Here is a 17667-nt window from a genome sequence, read left to right on the forward strand (position 1 = left end):
GTACTCTTTCAGTGGTTGGTTGCAATAGTGCATTACATTTTAACTCTTTCACTGCCAACAATTTCCAGATTTTCCTCCAACCTATGCCATTTGTCAGTATGATACCAGTGAAAGTATTATGGTTTTGACTTTTTACGGGACTTGCCTGTGTGTAAGGAATTCTGATCATCTAATCTGCTGCATGCAGTTGTATGCACATGCACAGCTGCTGCAAATGCTTGCCACTGCGTTGCCAAAGGCGAACTTCAGTCAGTGGAGAATATTGTAATAATTTGGCGGAGGCTTCTCAGTCGAGCAGTAACTGAATTGCTCATTTACTGAACGTGCAACATGTACAGAACTCTTCTGGGAACTAGTCAACCCAACGTAGTGAAACACACACTGAATGCATGCTGGCCCCGCCTACCCACCTACCTCTACCAACCACCACTCCATATCCTGACTGACATGACCTGTGATCCAGTGATTGACAGGAGAGGAAAGGCCAACTTCGTTAACTCTTCACTCTTACGATATTCTCGAGAGGACAAAAGATTTTGCACCTGTTATTGTTGGACCTCTGTGTGGAAACTGCAAACGGGACATCATAAGGTAATGCAAAGGACTCTCCTACCCTAACATATTCGTTTATTAATTCTTAAGAGCATGTATAGTTTGTGTGTGTGTGGGAGGGCTTAAAATCGGTGTTAGCTTGGTCGAAATAGCACATTAGCTGAATTATTCTGGAAAAAATAGGTTGTGTGTGTTTTTTTTTCTTTTCTTATTTGAATATATATTTAGATATATATTTTACACGGGGAGGGGCGAGGAACACAGGCGCAACGACAGTCTTTGTCTTTTTTTTCCCCGCCGAGTGTGGTGCATTGTCCTCCTGCGCTTCTGTTCTATGACTGTCAAGTCAAACCGAGTAGGAGGTGAAGCCCTGAGGGAAAACGTAAACGTGACAGACTGGAGGGCGGAACTAATCTTGTGTCTGGGTTTCTGTCGGGAAGAAAAAGAAAGGCGAACTGGGAAGCAATAGGAAGGTGCCACTTTCGGGAAAAGCCCAGTATAATTCCTTCAATAAGTTGTCGCCAACATGAATATTGTGTGGAACTGAAGTATCTACAAAGCCAGGGAGGCAGCCGGTAAGGGAATGGTTGCTGACTATGGTAAAAGACTTTGAAGTGAGTTGCTAAAGAATCGCGGCTGCCGCTAGCATGTAGCATTAGCACTGCCGCTCGTAAACATTGTTTATTGTTGGTCTGCATATGGAAGACTGTTAATGCTTGCATATGGTTAAGAGAAGCTGGTTATAAATACTATTGTTACTGCTCAAGTTCTAATGCAGATTGATTATTTAATTTAGCACTTTAATAGAAAGCAGTATTTCTCAAGGTGTATGTACAATTGTTAGTGAATTACGTAATTTGAGCATTTAAAAATACTCAAGCAAATATTGTACTACAAAGCTTATGCACTGCATTGATGTGTTTAAAAAAAAAGGAAAAAAAAGAAAATGTGTTTGGGATTGTTTACAATATTTGCAGATGTGTGATAACAAACATAATTTGTATTTGGGTTTTTTGGTTTGTATTTAAAGGGTTTTCACCTATGGCTGACTGTGGCCGAAAAGAAGATTAAAGAAAAGGAAAAACAAAAGATCTGCCTGGTCATTGAGTGAAACCCAGTTAAACACCTATGGTAGATGCATCAATCCCTTTCAAGCGGGGAAGCTGCACAAACTTAGAGAGTTTGACTAAGCAGCAGGTAAAAATACACATTTAATGAGAATAAAGAAAGACAACTTCTTTTTTGGAAATTTAGAGACTGCTAAAACAATCTTATCCAGTTTTGAGCTTGCTCATGTAGGTTAGCCTGCTTTATTTAATTTTGTGTGAGCTGCAGTACACAACATTAAAAAGTTAATGTGACATTAGGTTGGTGGCGCGAGGAACTCCAACCTAAGTTTAATATTTATTAATTTTTTAAGTGGGAAGGGGAGTATGTTTTTTTTTTTCCTTTAATACAACGTCTTCCAGGGTCTTTTTCATAGGAAAACCATGTAACGTCTGTGTTAGGTTGGTCAAAAGAGCAATTAGTTGAATTATTCTCGAAAAGATGGGTTGTGTGTTTTTTTTCTTTTATTTACTTATGTAAATATATTTTTCAAGGGTTAAATAAATGCAACGTTAAATTAACAATTGTCTCTCTGTCTTTTCCCGCCCAGTGTGGTACATTGCTGTCCTCCTGCCCTTGCTGGCTGCGCTGACAGTGTGATGTAGCCTCAGTGTTTGTGTTTAAAGGCTTTTTCCACCAAGATGTCTGTTGAGAGAGAGATGACCTTACCCATCACACCAAGGGTAATAGCGCTCGGTAAATAAATAGTTTCCTCTTGTAATATTTTTGTAAAAAATCTATGTAATTATTGTGGTATTTGTACCCACAACAACTTACTTAACAGGGGTTTGTCTGTTTTATATTGTATAAAAATAGAATACACAGAGTTTGCTGCTGTTTCTCTTATTATACACAATGACCAACAGGAAAAAAAAACAGCCTAACATTTCAGCACAGGCCAAAATGCCAAAACATTAGGCAGTTTTTTCCTGTAATTGATCATAATTTTCATGACATAATAAATAATAAGAGAAACAGCAGCAAACCGTGTGGATTCTATTTTTTTTTTACAGTGTGAGGCCTGCTATCCAGCATTCTTGTGGAAACCTTATTTGTAAGGGTGAGCACATTGTCTTATTGGACTCTTGTCTGTTTTTAGGGAATAATTTCATGTCTGCAAGCCGCTGGATGATCAGTTTGGAGGGCAAGGTATTTTATGAGCCTGAGCAGATGCATGACTTTACCAGCACCCTTGCTGTCTTCTTTGCGTCATACTACGTTTTCAACCTTGAGTATCAGGAGTCAGCGTCCATCACACTGGAGATGATACAGAGGTAAATACTTTTCACCATTAAGGAAGGGGCACGCCATGTCTGACACTTTCTACAGTCAGGTTTCCGACACAGAGGCAGAGAACGTCAGGGTTAGTTGAAGTAAACCTGCTAGGGGGCAGGTTAGCTTCACGGAGTGTGTCGTCATAGTAACTCACTCAGGATTAATCTAAACTCGCTTTGTGAAACCGTAAACCCAGAGTTTTCGTTAACTCAGGGTATACTTACTCAGAGTTTGCACTAAACCGGCTTCCTGAAATAGGCCCTGAAGTTAAAACTCTGGTGTAACTTGAGACAGATCTGGGATTCATTCTGGAAAGTTTTTGGATTTCAGTCACGGCAGCTCTAAAATTTAACTGATATAAACAGAAATTTTTTTAAAACGTAAACATTTGCATTAAATATGGTCTAGTAGTGGCTGTAGCACAAGAGATAGAGAAGGCCATGTATTAATTAGAGGGTTGGTGGCTTGATCCCTGGCTTCTCCAGTCTGCAGGTCAGAGTATGGACATGATACTAACCCCAGAGGTTGCACTCTGATGTGTTCATCAGAGTATAAATATTAGACAGAAAGCACTGAGGCACAGAAAAACATACATACTTGTGTTAAATATACACTTGCATATTGTTAAGGTTCAAATATTGGGGATGGAGACAAGAGAAAAAACCACAATAACAACACTGGTCCGGCCGGGTCAAGTCAAACGATGATTTTTTTTTTTTTGTCCCGTTTGGATCTATAACCATCAGAATTGTTGTCTTGAGGCCAAGAAAGATGCCAAGCGGATTTATTTTACCAAGTGGATCATCATGGCCTTGCCATATTGGTCCATTTGATTGACCTTTATTATAATTATGAATTTATTTTATTTTCAGTTGCAAACGGGACAGACATAACTGTGGGACCTGTGTGGATCAGCATGCTTGCATTCCAAAGGTTTCTCCATGTAATGATCTGCTAGGGAGTGTGGGGAGCCACAGCCCTGTCCTTTATGGTATCAAGCAGGTATGGAGGAGATCAAGACTCCAGACATCCAGAGGCCCCCAGAACACAAGAGACCAAGGAAGACCCACAGAGGGGCAGCTGCGCCACTGTCCCAGTAAGAGCTAAGGAGAGTCCCAGATGAGGGCTCATTCAGCAGCCGCGGAGCAGAAGCCAGGGGGAGTTGCAGTGACGTGCCCGTGAGCTCCGCCGGCAGCCAGCTGTGCCTGAGTGACCGAGCCCCAGGCCGAGAGGCCGGGGGCACCCCACCTCCGAAATGGCCCGAGCGAGCCCCAATAAGCGGCCGCCAAGGAGTGAGCCGGTGTGTACCCGGACGCCCACCCCCAGATACAAAGAACCACCAACGCACCGACACCTGAGGGAGTCCGCCACCGGCAGGGGAAGTGGTGGTGGGTGGAGATAGGCCTCCAAACCTTGGAAGGCCCGAGATGTCCCCAGAGAGGTGGCGTCTGATACCCAACCTGACATATAGACACAAACATACAGGCACACACAGACACAAACATCCATTCCCACCCTCATGCTCTCATGTGCACTTCACACTCAACCGACGTGGAGACAGACATAAAGAGACGCTGTATACACGATCACACTCCCCAAGCGTACTCTACAAACCGGGTCTAGGTACCCTTGCCCCTGGAGGGGGGAACCGCACCCAGACCCAGGTGGTGTTACCCTTTTCCCTGCGGTGGGGAGAGGCAGACCGCCCCGACTCTGCAGCAGCAGGGAGGCCCCACACCCCAGACCGCAGCCGGACGGCCAACTCCTCCTAGCCCCCCCGCTCCAGCAGGCCGCAGAGAACGGGGGTGAGAGAAGACTCCAAACCTCCCTCCACCCGCTCATAGTAGTGTTGATGCATGTGTGTTCTAAGGTGCAATTAAAACCCGGGACTTCAGTTTCCCAGCACAACTGTGGCTAGAAGTGTGAGTTTATTGCTGTGGTGGATGTACAGTTTCTTAGTGAGATACATACCAATGGAGACAAAATGTCACAAGTTCTGACTAAGGGACCATCGACGTTAGAACCTGAAAATGCTAAACCAAATTTGTCAATTGTGTTACACAATGGAAGTGACTGGGACACAATATTACATGTATGCAGGAAGTCAAACAAATGGGGGCAAAGAGAAGTCTGCCCCACTTGTTGATTAGATGGGGATAGAACTGATGCAACAGGAGAATCTCATTCATTTCAGAAAAAACAAGTTAAAGAGTGTCAAAAATTTCATGTATCTTAGGTACATTATTTCAAACTCTGAACTTACCTCACCCCCTATCTATGCATAAACTGAAGGAATATTTGAGAAATTGAAGGAATTAAAACATTCAATTTTAGCTAACAGTGTATTAGCTGGAGCTTAAAGCTAGCTAATACACAACTACAGGAGATAACCAACCATTCCCAATTGATGACTTCTGTTATTTACAACATCTGAAATACAGTGGTCACGTATGCTGACTGGAAAATAAAGCTATGGAATGCAGTGGAAAAACTGTTGAACACTGATACGCAGCAGAAATGAAGGAATATGATGAATAGAGTTAAGTTTATGTAACTGCTGGATAATATATTCAATCATGAGCACAAGTACAAGTGAAATGTGTACAGAGTGAAAAGATCAAGATGATGATGCACATTTGTTGAAGGTACGATGATCTAAAGTCACATGAGAGAGTAGCAGCTGATCTTTGACCTGTGAGCTGCAGATTCAGACTCTTTTATAGTTTGTTTGAAGTGTTTAATTTTTAAATTGTTTAAGCTTGCAGACACACCCACATTCAGGCTGTACTCTTTTGAAAATTATTAGCGAATTGCTATAAACATTGTGGGTTATATATCAGAGTGTGGTAGCTGATCTTTGACCTGTGAGCCAGATCATAAGACTCTTTGATGGTGTGAAGTGTTTAATGTGACGCAGCCTGCAGACACAGAGGACTGGTGACGGAGAAGAAGCAGAGGAATTTCTCTGTTTCTACACAGACCTGGTCCAAACAGCTGAAAGTTGCAGATGGAAGAAGTTCATGGGAAGAAGCTGAGTAAGTGCAACTTTGATTCATTCCAGTCTCTGAGGTTTTTTAAGGAGATTGGAAAGAAAAGCGTCTGGACTTCTTTAGGTTGCTTGAAGACGTTTCACCTCTCATCCGAGAAGCTTCTTCAGTTCTAAGGGTCCAATTGGTGGGGAGTCCCAGATTTAAACCTAGTGGGAGTTTCCCCCCAAAGAGGGACAAAGGACCTCCTGATGTCCAGATGCTTTTCTTTCCAAGCTCCTTAGTCTACGATGACCTGGATGACTGAGAACCTTCACAGACATTCTACCTAATCACATGAGCCAAGGTGTGAAAATGTGTGGGTCAAAATCAGCCAGGGTTTCAGGTGAGCTCATCATCTCTGAGGTTTCCTCTTTGTCACAGAGCAACTGTTCTTTGTTTGTTAGCGTGTTTCTGCGGAGAACACACAAAGACTTGTTTTTTCTCTGACGTCTGGTGTTTGATAAAGACTCCAAAGCAACAACAAAGTCTCCAACATCCAGCTCAGAGCCTTTAAAATAGAGTGTGCAGGTTTGTTCTCCTCACATCATCACATCAGACTAACAGTCTGTGTGGGTGTCTTCATCAGACTGTGCTGCAGAAAATGTTCCTCACACATCTGCCACTGTTTGATCCTCTTTAACAGAGGAAGTGTGACTGTGCTGTGATGTTTAGTCACACTCAGTGTAAATAAATTTGACATTTAAAGCAGAGATAGATTTTGGTAGGTTCAATTTGCCATGTTGCAAGGAGAGCTTAACTTCTGTCTCGCTAGCTTGCCCTGCGCTCTTCCTTCTGACGATGCTGTCTGTGTTGAGCGTTAAGTGGATCTGCGCTCGACAGTGCAGCCTAGGCGGAGTAGTCGAACGCAGATTCATTACAAATTTTGTATTGTTCGATACATATGCGTACCGAACCGAAAGCACTGTATCGAACGGTTCAATATCGATACGAATATCGTTGCACCCCTAATATATATATATATATATATATATACATTTGCATTTTTTACTTTTAGAGATGTGGGGAATTTGTTTTGTTTTTTTTTAAATCCATTTTAATCTGTAGTGGTTCAGTCCAGAATCCATTTGGGCTGTGGCCTAAACAACCAATTAGCTAGTACCACCTCGTTAAATGTTACTTGGTCAGCTTGTTTATTTGTGAAGGTGTGATTGGTCCACTTGAATTTTTTCACTTTCCTGTTTTTTTATTTATTCACAAACTGTTTGACATTTTGCAGTGACCGTGATGAAAGCCACAAGCCAAAATGCTTTGGTCACTCAAGAAAGTTGTTCCTTATTACTTTAAGTGTCCCTAGCATCTTTATATCACCACATCTCAATTTTGACACTATTTCACACAGCAAGTGGCTTTATTGTCATTCCAACTATGTGCAGTGGTACAGTACACAGTGAAACGAGGCAACGTTCCTCCAAGACCATGGTGCTGTAGCTGGCTGGGACAGAGTTTTGTGTGGATAACTGTTTTTCCAGACAGAATAACAGAAGCAACTGAGTCTGACTTACCCATTGTCCTGTGGTAGTAGTTAAAACTTTAGACAGCAAAACTGTCCTATGAAGTTGAGTCAGAGAGTGAGGAGAAAACTGCAAATATCTCTCTCTCTCTCTCTCTCTCTCTCTCTCTCTCTCTCTCTCTCTCTCTCTCTCTCTCTCTCTCTCTCTCTCTCTCTCACACACACACACACACACACACACACACACACACACACACACACACACACACACACACTGAAAGTGAAAGTGAACAGTGCTGCTGAGAAGTACGGGGATTTACTGTAAATCACGTGGTCGATGTGTGTGGGGGTGGGGTGGGGTTCCTTTATAAAAGGAAGCAGTTTGAGTGTCTTCTTTCAACAGAAGAAGAAAAAGACCAGCGGTCCAGAAACTGCAAAAAGAGCTTCTGAAGACTGCAGGTAAATATTTCTGATCTCACGGTAAAGTTCTGTACTAGCTGTATATGAACCTACATGCTGTCTGATTATTTCTGTCTGTAGAGGGTTAGTTTAAAGCCTTTATGTTAGCCGTTGTAGAGGATGGTAAAATGGTTATCACTCCTCACCAATAGGTGGCGTCAGAGTGCCCATCTGCGCTTTGAGTGCTCAGAAGAGTGGAAAAGCGCTATAAGAACTAGTCCATTTACCATTTACCATCAGTTTGACTTTGTGGTGTAAATATTTTAGTCCACTGAAGATGTCATTTTATTTCTAAGAGGATTAAAACATCAGTTTGTCAGAATAAAATGAGCCTCAACATAATTTTAGTGTTTTATTTGATGTGAGCAATTTTTGTAGACTCACTGTTAACTGTCTTGATCACCACTGTAGACAGCATAAAACATGGACATTGGTTGTAAAATGAAGCCAATATGGAAACGCCAAAAACCTACATTTTATCTGAAGGCCAACATATGGCAATAGCTGTGACTGCAAGAAGTATTTCCTAAATCAGCAGCAGGCATTAAACAGCTGGCAGAGTGAACAGGTATGTGCAGATAAAGTTGAGATGATCTGTCGTTTCACAGGAACGTTTCATCTTATGCTTTAAGTACATAGAACACACAAGTTCAAGCGCAGCCAGAGGGCTGTTTTTCTACTTAAAGTGAGAACACTTTATGAAGTGTTCTCGCTCTTTCTGCGGTAGAGTATCACGTCGTGTTCCTGTTCCAACACACAGTGGTGTGTTTGAGTAGGTTATCAGCATAGCAATTTAATTAAAGACTTTTAGATAACTTCTTTTTTATAGTAAAACCTTCACGTGCTACATTCGAAGCATACTTTCTGTGTACTCACTCCCACATTTATTGACAAAGTATTCACTCACTGTGTCTTTACTGTTTTGCTAGCTTAGCTTAGCTTGTAGCCGACTTGCTAGCAGCATTGGCCTCTTCACCTGTCCCTATCCTGTGTTGATTATTGTTATTATTCTGGTTTAGGTTTTGTTCTCTTGTCCTCATGTTTAGTATAGGTTTAGTTCTGTGCTTAGTCTTCTCTGCCCATGTGTCCCTCTGTGTAAAGTCCATGTTTCTCAGTCCACGTCTTTGTGAATTGTTTCTTGTTTCCTTTTTACTGTGAATGCTCATGTCTCATGTCAGTGTGTTCAGTTTTATTTCTCCCTTGTCTCATTAGCCTAATTTCTCCCAGCTGTGTCTCCCTCCTGTTTCTCATTCCCTGATTACTCCCCTGTGTAAATAAGCCCTGTGTTTTCCTGTGCTCTCTGTCGCGTCGTACTCTCTTCATGCTGTGTGGGTTTTTTGTGGTCCAGTGTACTAGCGCTCCTGTTCAGAGTTTTTGTATTGTTTTTTGTGAGCTTTATTTTGTGAAGATTTTTCTAGAAAAAAAAGCTGCGCTTTGAGTTTAAGTCCTGTCTCCGAGAATCCTGTATTTTGGGTCCTTTTTCCTGCCTGCCTGCCTGCCACACAGCCCACCATGACATTCCTCCTTGTTTTGTCAGATGTTTAGTTACTCCTCGGCCTCCTTTAGCACTAAGGATACAGGTAATAAATGTATCATATTTGCAGCTCTGGAGGCCAGAATTACTGAATTGGAGACGCGGCTTCGCACCCTTGATACACCTGTAGCTTGCCAGGCCCCTGTAGCTGGTGAAGCCGAAGGTAGCGTAGGCCCCGGTCGCTGCTAACTGACTATTTTCTTCTGAGACGTGAAGCTAGAGACACCAGCAACCATAGTCAATTGTCATTTAGGGGCCAGAGCAGGTGATATTGATGGAAATTTAAAACTGCTGGCTAAGGGTAAATGTAAATTCAGTAAAATTATAATTCACGTCTGCAGTAATGACACCCAGTTAAGTCAATTGGAGGTCACTAAAACTACACAAATTATTAAAACCCCCAAAATCTATCCAGAGTTGGGACTAGGAAGCAGAGTTGCAGTCTTACACGCCTCTCTGCAGCTTCTCTCCTCCTGTTATCCCCCCAAGGAGTAAAACAATGAAATGTGGATTATTAACCATTAGGTCTCTCTCCTCCAAGTCTCTGTTAGTACATGATTTAATAATTGATCAACAGATCAATTTACTCTGCCTTACAGAAATATGGTTACAGCAGGATAATTATGTTAGTTTAAATGAATCAACACCCCCGAGGTATTCTAATCATCAGAAACCTCGATGCACAGGCCGAGGGGGCGGTGTGGCAGCAATTTTTCACACCAGCCTATCAATCAACCAAAAACCAAGACAGACTTTTAATTCATTTGAAAGCTTGATGCTTAGCCTTGTCAACCCTAGCTGTAAAACTCAAAAGCCAGTGTTATTTGTTATCATCTATCATCCACCTGGGCCTTACACAGAGTTTCTGTCTGATTTCTCAGACTTTTTATTTGATTTAGTGCTCAGCTCAAATAAAATAATTATTGTGGATGATTTTAACATTCATGTAAATGCTAAAAATGACAGTCTCAACATGGCATTTAATCTGTTATTAAACTCAATTGGCTTCTCTCAAAATGTAAAAGAACCCACCCACCACCTTAATCACACTCTACATTTTGTTTTAACACATGGCATAGAAACTGAACATTTAAAAGTATTTCATGAGAACCCTCTCTTGTCTGATCATTTCCTGATAACATTTAAATTTACAATAATTGATTACACAGCAGTGGGGAATAGACTTCATCACAGGATGTGTCCTTCAATGCACATATTAAACAAATATGTTGGACTGCTTTCTTCCATTTGTGCAACATCTCTAAAATTAGAAATGATGCTGAAAAACTAGTTCATGCATTTATTACTTCTAGCCTGTTTTCAGCTACGTTTAAAGCACATTTCCATTTCATATCTCTACTTACACTTGAAATGTGTTTTTTTTTGGTTTGTTTTTTTACTTCCATGTCAACCATTTGTAAAGATGAGGAGCAGATAATATGGAGCACCCATGTAACACCACAGCAGCAGAATCTGGAGGAGTGCCTGAAATCAAAGCTGAGAATAAAGGTAATTTGAGGTAACAAATCAGTCATCCACGAATGGCATGGGGTTAGTAAATCAAACACTGCTATTCATCCTGTGGCTGCTTGGCGGGGCCTGGCCCCCTTGGCTCTGTCGGGCTCTTGTGCTCTGGGGGGGGCCTTTGGATGTCTGGGGCCCAGGTCTCCTCCATGCATGCTTCATGTCCTGGGGGACAGGCCTGTGGCCCTCCACACTCACTGTTAGATACTTAAACCTTATGAACACAAGCACCATCATCCACAGTGGTGTACAAACAGATACTCACAAATGTGCACTGTCTTGTTCGGCTGATGCCTCTAAACATGTCATCTATCGTTAATACTGTGTGCTGGTCAGTAAAATTTTCTTTATTATTTTCAGTTACTTATGCTATGTTGGTTGTTGCCCTGAATTCCCTGCTGTATTGGTTTTTGTTCAGTATGTGTTGAAGCATATTTTCTCCTTCTGTTACCTTTCTCTCCCACTTCTCTCTCTTTTTTCTTCTTCTTTTCCTTCCCCAGTCTTGTCTGTTGTAGTTGTAATAACTCAAAATAAAAAATACTAATAAGTTTCTTTAAAAAAAAAAAAAAGACCATCAAGTAATGGTCCACTTGGGAAAGAAACTCTGTGGACTTTTTGGCCTCCAGGCAGTAATTCTGATTGCTACACTGCCAGACAGGACAGGAGAAAAAAATTAAAAGAAAAGAATTGCAGTGTTTTTAGTTTTTGTTTCATCCACCATCTGCTTCATTTATCAAACAAACAAAACAAAAAAAAACCCCTTAAAATTTAAATTTAAGATGGCATTTAAATACAAAGGAAACATTTTCTTAAATGGAAAAGTATATAAATACTCTCAAGTTGAGTCAAACTAAAATAAAATAAATTATCATGCAATCTAAACAAAGGCATGAAAAATTATTCTTTACTCTGTCTTACTGGAAGGTTTTATATGTTTTGTATATGTTTTTCTTTCTGTTTAAGTGTGCAGTGAATGAGTGAGTTTGTCAGGGTCCCTGTGCCTACCCGGTCGGCTGAGTATGGCTACATATGTTTTTGTATTCTTTTTTTTGTTCCTGCTCTCTCCCTTCCCCTCTTTCCCTCCTCCCTCTGCCTGGGTGGAGCTCACCTGTGGGCAGTGTTGGGGAGTAACGGAATACATGTACCGCCGTTACGTATTTAAAATACAAAATATGAGTAACTGTATTCCGTTACAGTTACCGTTTAAAAAGGTGGTATTTACAATACAGTTACCTTGTTGAAATAAATGGATTACACTGCGGTACTTGCCTGTTTCATATTGTTGCGGGTCAGGACTGTTTGGGTTTTGTTTGACAGCTACGTTCTTTTGTTCCAGGCGGCAGCGTTACGGTTGCCATGGTTACAGGGCGACGCTCTCTCTCTCTCTGCGACTGTGTGTTTCCTGGGTGAGAGAGCGCCTTTTCGTTGTTGTTGTTGTGCTAAGCTAACAGGCATAATGCTACAAGCATAGCCCTAAAGAATGTAGCATCATAGGCAGTGTAGTCCGTGTTGCAGGGAGAATGGACTGCCATACACGTTATGTGTCTGTGAGTGCGAGGAGGGAGAAAAAGGGGAGTGGAAAGGTACAAGTTGTCATCGAGGAAAAACGGGAGCTGGAAGCATGTAAATATAATAATAACCACTGCAGCCAAGAAGAGTGCCTGACGAGCCCAGTTGTAAGTACGCTATTAAGACTCGACTGTACACCGTGTTCGTGTTTTCCTCCGAAAACAATAAGTTCCTTTGGAGCAGCCTTTCAACGCCTCTCTCTGTCTCAAACTTGACCCAGACAACAAAGTAAAGCTATTTTTCGGCTACGAGCTGACAGGGACCCCGCCGTATTAGTCAGAGGTCCCTTTACTACAGTTCGGAGTCGCGGACCTTCAGTAATAGTAATAAATCACACAGCAATAGTACATTCACGTTGTTGTAAAAAGCATGATAATATATTAAGTAATCCAAAGTATTCAGAATACGTTACTGTCATTGAGTAACGTATTGGAATACGTTACAGAATACATTTTGGGGCATGTATTCTGTAATGGAATACATTTTAAAAGTAACCTTCCCAACACTGCCTGTGGGCTCCTGCCCTTGGCCCACGCACCTGTGGCTCATCACGAGTGATCCAGCTCCTTTATAAGATGGCAGCTCTGTGTTTCTCGTCACTGGACCGTTGCCGACCCTCGTCAGTGTAACCCCAGCTCAATTACTTCTAGAGTGTTTTCACAGCGATTTGCCTTACTATCCCTTCGTGTCTCTGTATACAGATTCCCTGGACCAACACCTGTGTTACCCGAGTGAGTGGAGTGTGAAGAGGAGTGGACGGAGTGTGTGTGTGTGTGTGTGTGACTATCGGCGTCTTTCCCATTCGTGTGTGTACCCCCGGAGCCCGGCTTTCCCCTCACTTTTGTAATAATCACCTGGTGTATCATAATAAAGACTCTTGTGCTTTCAAGACCTAGAGCCTGTGCGTGAGTCCGTTCAGTCCCGTTGTGACAGAGTTTATGTCTGTCAACCTTTAACATCTAAAAAAACCTTGATGACTTTATTCCACGGTTGATGACTTCGCCAGCACCTTTTTTTTCACATGCTCCTCTGTCCTCAATACTGTTGCCCCTATTTAAATGAAGTGACCTAGATCCTTTTCCCGATGTTGGCTAAATGATTCTACACGTGCCTCCCGACGTGTGTGCCGCTGCGATGAAAGAAGATGGAAAAAAGACACTCCAGGTTTCTTATGATATCCTGCGTGCCAGTCGATTGCCATTTCAAATCGCTGCTAAAGTGGCAAAAGCTTCCCTCCTACCTAAAATTACTCTTGCTAATGGTCACAATCCCCGACCCCTGTTCAATATTTTCAATTCATTGGTTAACCCCTGTCCTGTAAATGCCACTGGCGTACTCTCCTGCTCTCTGCAAACAATTTCTAACTCACGTTATTGATAAAGTTTCATATCTTAAGTCCTCGCTTCATCATCATTCCAACAGTTTGAGCCTGTGTCACTCCATATTCTAAAGCAACTTATTGAACAATCAAAGAATACCTCTCCTTCCTACGATATCCTTCCATCTCGTATAGCTACCCACATAGCAAGCAGGTCTGGCCCGGATCTGGTATCAAGCCGGCACTGCTGATGGCACTGTCTATGAGATGGCATGTCAGATCTGACTCGATTGTGATTTGGTTTATGTGGCCCAGGCCCATAGAAAACAGGTCTGGCCGGGATCCGGCATCAAGCTGGCACTTCTGACCGATCAGTGTTATGGAAGGGTGTATGTCTTGCTGATCGGAGCTGGCTTGGCCCTGGCTTATCAAAAAATTAAGGAAGCGGAACCGGCTGTTCAAACCCCCACAGGGCTGCCCGCTGGGATTGAAACGATGGGACGAGGCGTGACTTTCTCAAATGGGCTCATTGAGTGCAGCACGGATAAGATCTTGGAGAACCGCACGGCTGCCGTGAATACTCAGAACAAGACCTCTGAGTGCAAACTGGATTACATCTGGAGGGGCTCGCTCGGAATAACACCTCTGAGCGGAAATTGGATCACATCTTGGGAAGCGCACTGCGGTCGTGAGTGCTCAGAACCTGCTCTTTGAGCACAAGAAATGACAACATCACGGAACGTAAGTTTGATAACTTCATGGAGAAGCGCACGGCTCTCCAACGGGAGATTGAGAGACCAGTGTTGGACTGTTAGAACAGCTTTGAAATTCATATGAGTTGTTCGCACTAAAGTAAAAACCACCATCACTTCATGCGGATACCCCTTCGGCGCCAGCTGCAGTCTCAAGGCTGGAGCTGAACAAAACACCCTGATAATGGACTGTGTTGAGACTGTTCTTCCCATTCTATGCAAGGCCACCTGGGTTGGCTGGAAGACTGTTTACTTAGCCTGGCAGGGCGAAGGACACTATCTCAGCTGAACTCTGAACACATACACACACACACGCACACAAACATATATACACATGCAGATGTACACTCATCCCCCCTCCCCCCTCCAAATGCCTTCGACGCTTATTCCCTTCCAATGCTGACGGTGGATCAAGGAGACCAGCGCATAGGCTGCAGGCCCAGATGTACCGTCTACATTGGCTGTCTCTCACCCTTTACCCATCCCTGTTGCTTGTCATGTGTTTTTTTGGTGTATTAAGAGTTTTTTCATGTGCTATGTGCAGAGGTGTTCTTTTTCTGTTCTCAAACTGATCTCCCTGTTGGAGCTCAGTCTGGGGGGAGTTATTTTTTTTCTCCTTATCTTTCCTCATGTTCTGCTTTTCCATGTTATACCCCTCTGACCTGTCTTCCCCATGTGATGTTTGTGTAATGTATGTATGGTCGGAGGGTAAGATGGCGCCGCCATTGCGTGCAATAGGTCGGCAGCCTTAACATGAAATTTCCCCGTGTGGGACTAATAAAGGTATATCATCATCATCATCATCATCATCATGTCAACCAGATGTGGGCCAGGTCTGGCAATAATGGCACTATTTGTTTCTATTTTCCTATTTTAGTTAGAAGACCCAAATGTCATGTTGCAATACTATACTGCTAAGGTAGCCAACATTTCAAATGCAGGCTTGACAGGTTTGTGAGTGTACACTTTATCCAAAACCTAGTGAGGGTTTACTCATCTTTCACATTGGATGGCTGTAGCTCAGGTGGTAGAGCAGGTCACCTGTGGATTGGAAGGTTAGTGTTTCAATCTCTGGTTCCTCCATTCTGCATGTCAAGAGTGTGAATGTGTATGAATGTTGTTAGGAAGCACTCAGTTAAGAGAAAGTGTGTGCCATGTTGTATAAAGCACTTTGAGTAATCTGGGAGAGTTGAAAAACGCTGTGTAAGAATCAGTCCATTCACTGTCGGAACAGTTTCGTCATGTTACTTTTGCACTGTTGTGCACATGTTGTTATTACATGCCTTAATTAAGGTACACATTAGTCTGACATCTGGGGCCTGAAACTGTTCTGGGCCAGCACAGGGCCAGCAGTGTGTCTGCAACTGGCCTTGTTCTGGCCCATGTGTCGGCCACCTTTGGCAAACCAAATCTGGGCCACCAAAGGGCCGTCATTCTTTGCAGTATGTGGGCCATGTGTAAGCACATTGTATGGGCCAGATCTGGGCCATACCAATTTTGCTATGTGGGATAAGGATTGCTTTGGCGGAATTGGATCCAGCATCTTATCTTTAATGAATTTATCCCTACTTTTTGGCTCTGTTCCTTTAGCCTTTGAACACGCTGTTGCCCAGCTTGTTCTTTAAAAAAGGAACCTTGATCATAATGATTTTGTGAACTGTAGGCCAATTTCTAAGCTTCCATTCCTGTCCAAAATCCTGGAGAGGATCGTTCTTTCACTCCAGCTACATTTGGATGCGAATGCCATTAATGATAAATTTCAGTCTGTATACAAACCCTGTTATAGCACTGAACCGGCGTTGCTCCGAGTCCTCAATGATCTCCTCCTGATTGCTGAGTCTGGACTCTCTGCAGTCCTGCTCCTACTAGATCTATCTTCGGCCTTTGATATGGTAGAACCATGTATGGATAGATAGATGTGAAATCTTGCTTCCATCAATTGCGTCTTATTTGCAAGTACAGACATTATGTCCGCACAGGGACCTGGAAAAGCTTATCCACGCCTTTGTGACATCTAGGTTGGATTACTGCAACTCCATTTACTTTGGTCTTAACTCTACTCTTCTCCATAGACTACAAATTGTTCAGAATGCGGCAGCTTGTCTCCTTACTGGTACCGGGCGACGTGTCTCTATTACCCATGTCCTTGCCGACCTGGATTGGCTTCCCGTTAAGTACCGTATTCAGTTGAAAATCCTGCTGCTCATCCTTTAGAACTATTAACGATATAACGCCAAGTTACGTCATTGAACTACTTTGATTATACACCCCTGCTAGAGTACTAAGATCATCTTCCCAGTCACTTTTGCTAGAGCTGAGATCCCGGCTGAAGACTAGAGGTGACCGCGCGTTTGCCTTGGCTGCGCCCAATCTGTGGAATAACCTCCCCATTGCTATCCCTGAGTCCGATTCCATTCAATCCTTCAAATTGCGGTTAAAAACCTTTTTATTTAACCTCGTCTTTTCTACCAGTTAATGCATGTTTGTTAAGTTAGTTTAATGCTTTTTGCTACTTTCGTTCTATGCTTAACTATTTTTAATTATTTTTTTAATTTTTCTTGACTCTTTTATCTTTTACACATACCGTTCTATTATCCCTGTATATGTATCTTTGCCATGGCCTCCATCTTTCTGTATTAGCTACATCTGACCCTTTTGTATGTTAAGCACTTTGGTATACCACTGGTTTTTAAATGTGCTATATAAATAAAGTTGTTGTTGAAATAAATATGGTCTAGTACACACCATGCCCCCCTTTAGACTCACCCCTGTTTGCTTCCATGGCTGCCTCAGCAAGCTGAATAATTAAAAGACTGAGGCTATCAGACCAAGTTAACACTTCATATCCATATTTTAATACAACTTCTGGACAGTTACTGCAGATTTTTCTCTGTGTAAAATGGCAGTGGATGGAGCAACTACAAAGGTTGCTTTTGACTTTTTCTTCTTCTTGTTGATCAGTTGCTTTGATAAAGTACTTCCGCTAGCTTTTTCCCAGTAAAGGGTTAATGATGCTTGTAGGAACAGCACTGCTGTTTTGGACACTAGAATCACATGCATTAAACAGCGCATCGAAG

At 42.5% G+C, this 17667-nt stretch overlaps 1 protein-coding gene across 7 annotated transcripts in view; it reads left to right on the top strand.

Moving 5' to 3' along the window:
* Nucleotides 1–408: 408 nt before the first annotated feature.
* Nucleotides 409–17667, top strand: part of LOC143412737 (interferon-induced very large GTPase 1-like) — a 57023-nt gene continuing 39764 nt past the window's right edge. Inside the window, exons 1-7 of one of the 7 annotated variants that reach the window (XM_076874505.1) lie at nucleotides 413–591; nucleotides 1583–1749; nucleotides 2210–2355; nucleotides 2759–2933; nucleotides 3807–5969; nucleotides 7838–7893; nucleotides 10851–10936. In XM_076874505.1, coding sequence (XP_076730620.1) covers nucleotides 10867–10936 — 70 coding nt within the window. In that variant the 5' untranslated portion in view covers nucleotides 413–591; nucleotides 1583–1749; nucleotides 2210–2355; ... (2 more) ...; nucleotides 7838–7893; nucleotides 10851–10866. The other 6 variants (XM_076874506.1, XM_076874507.1, XM_076874504.1 and 3 more) reach the window with 6 other exon arrangements.

Source organism: Maylandia zebra, linkage group LG15 (assembly GCF_041146795.1).
Source record: "Maylandia zebra isolate NMK-2024a linkage group LG15, Mzebra_GT3a, whole genome shotgun sequence".
In the NCBI taxonomy this organism is placed as follows: domain Eukaryota; kingdom Metazoa; phylum Chordata; class Actinopteri; order Cichliformes; family Cichlidae; genus Maylandia; species Maylandia zebra.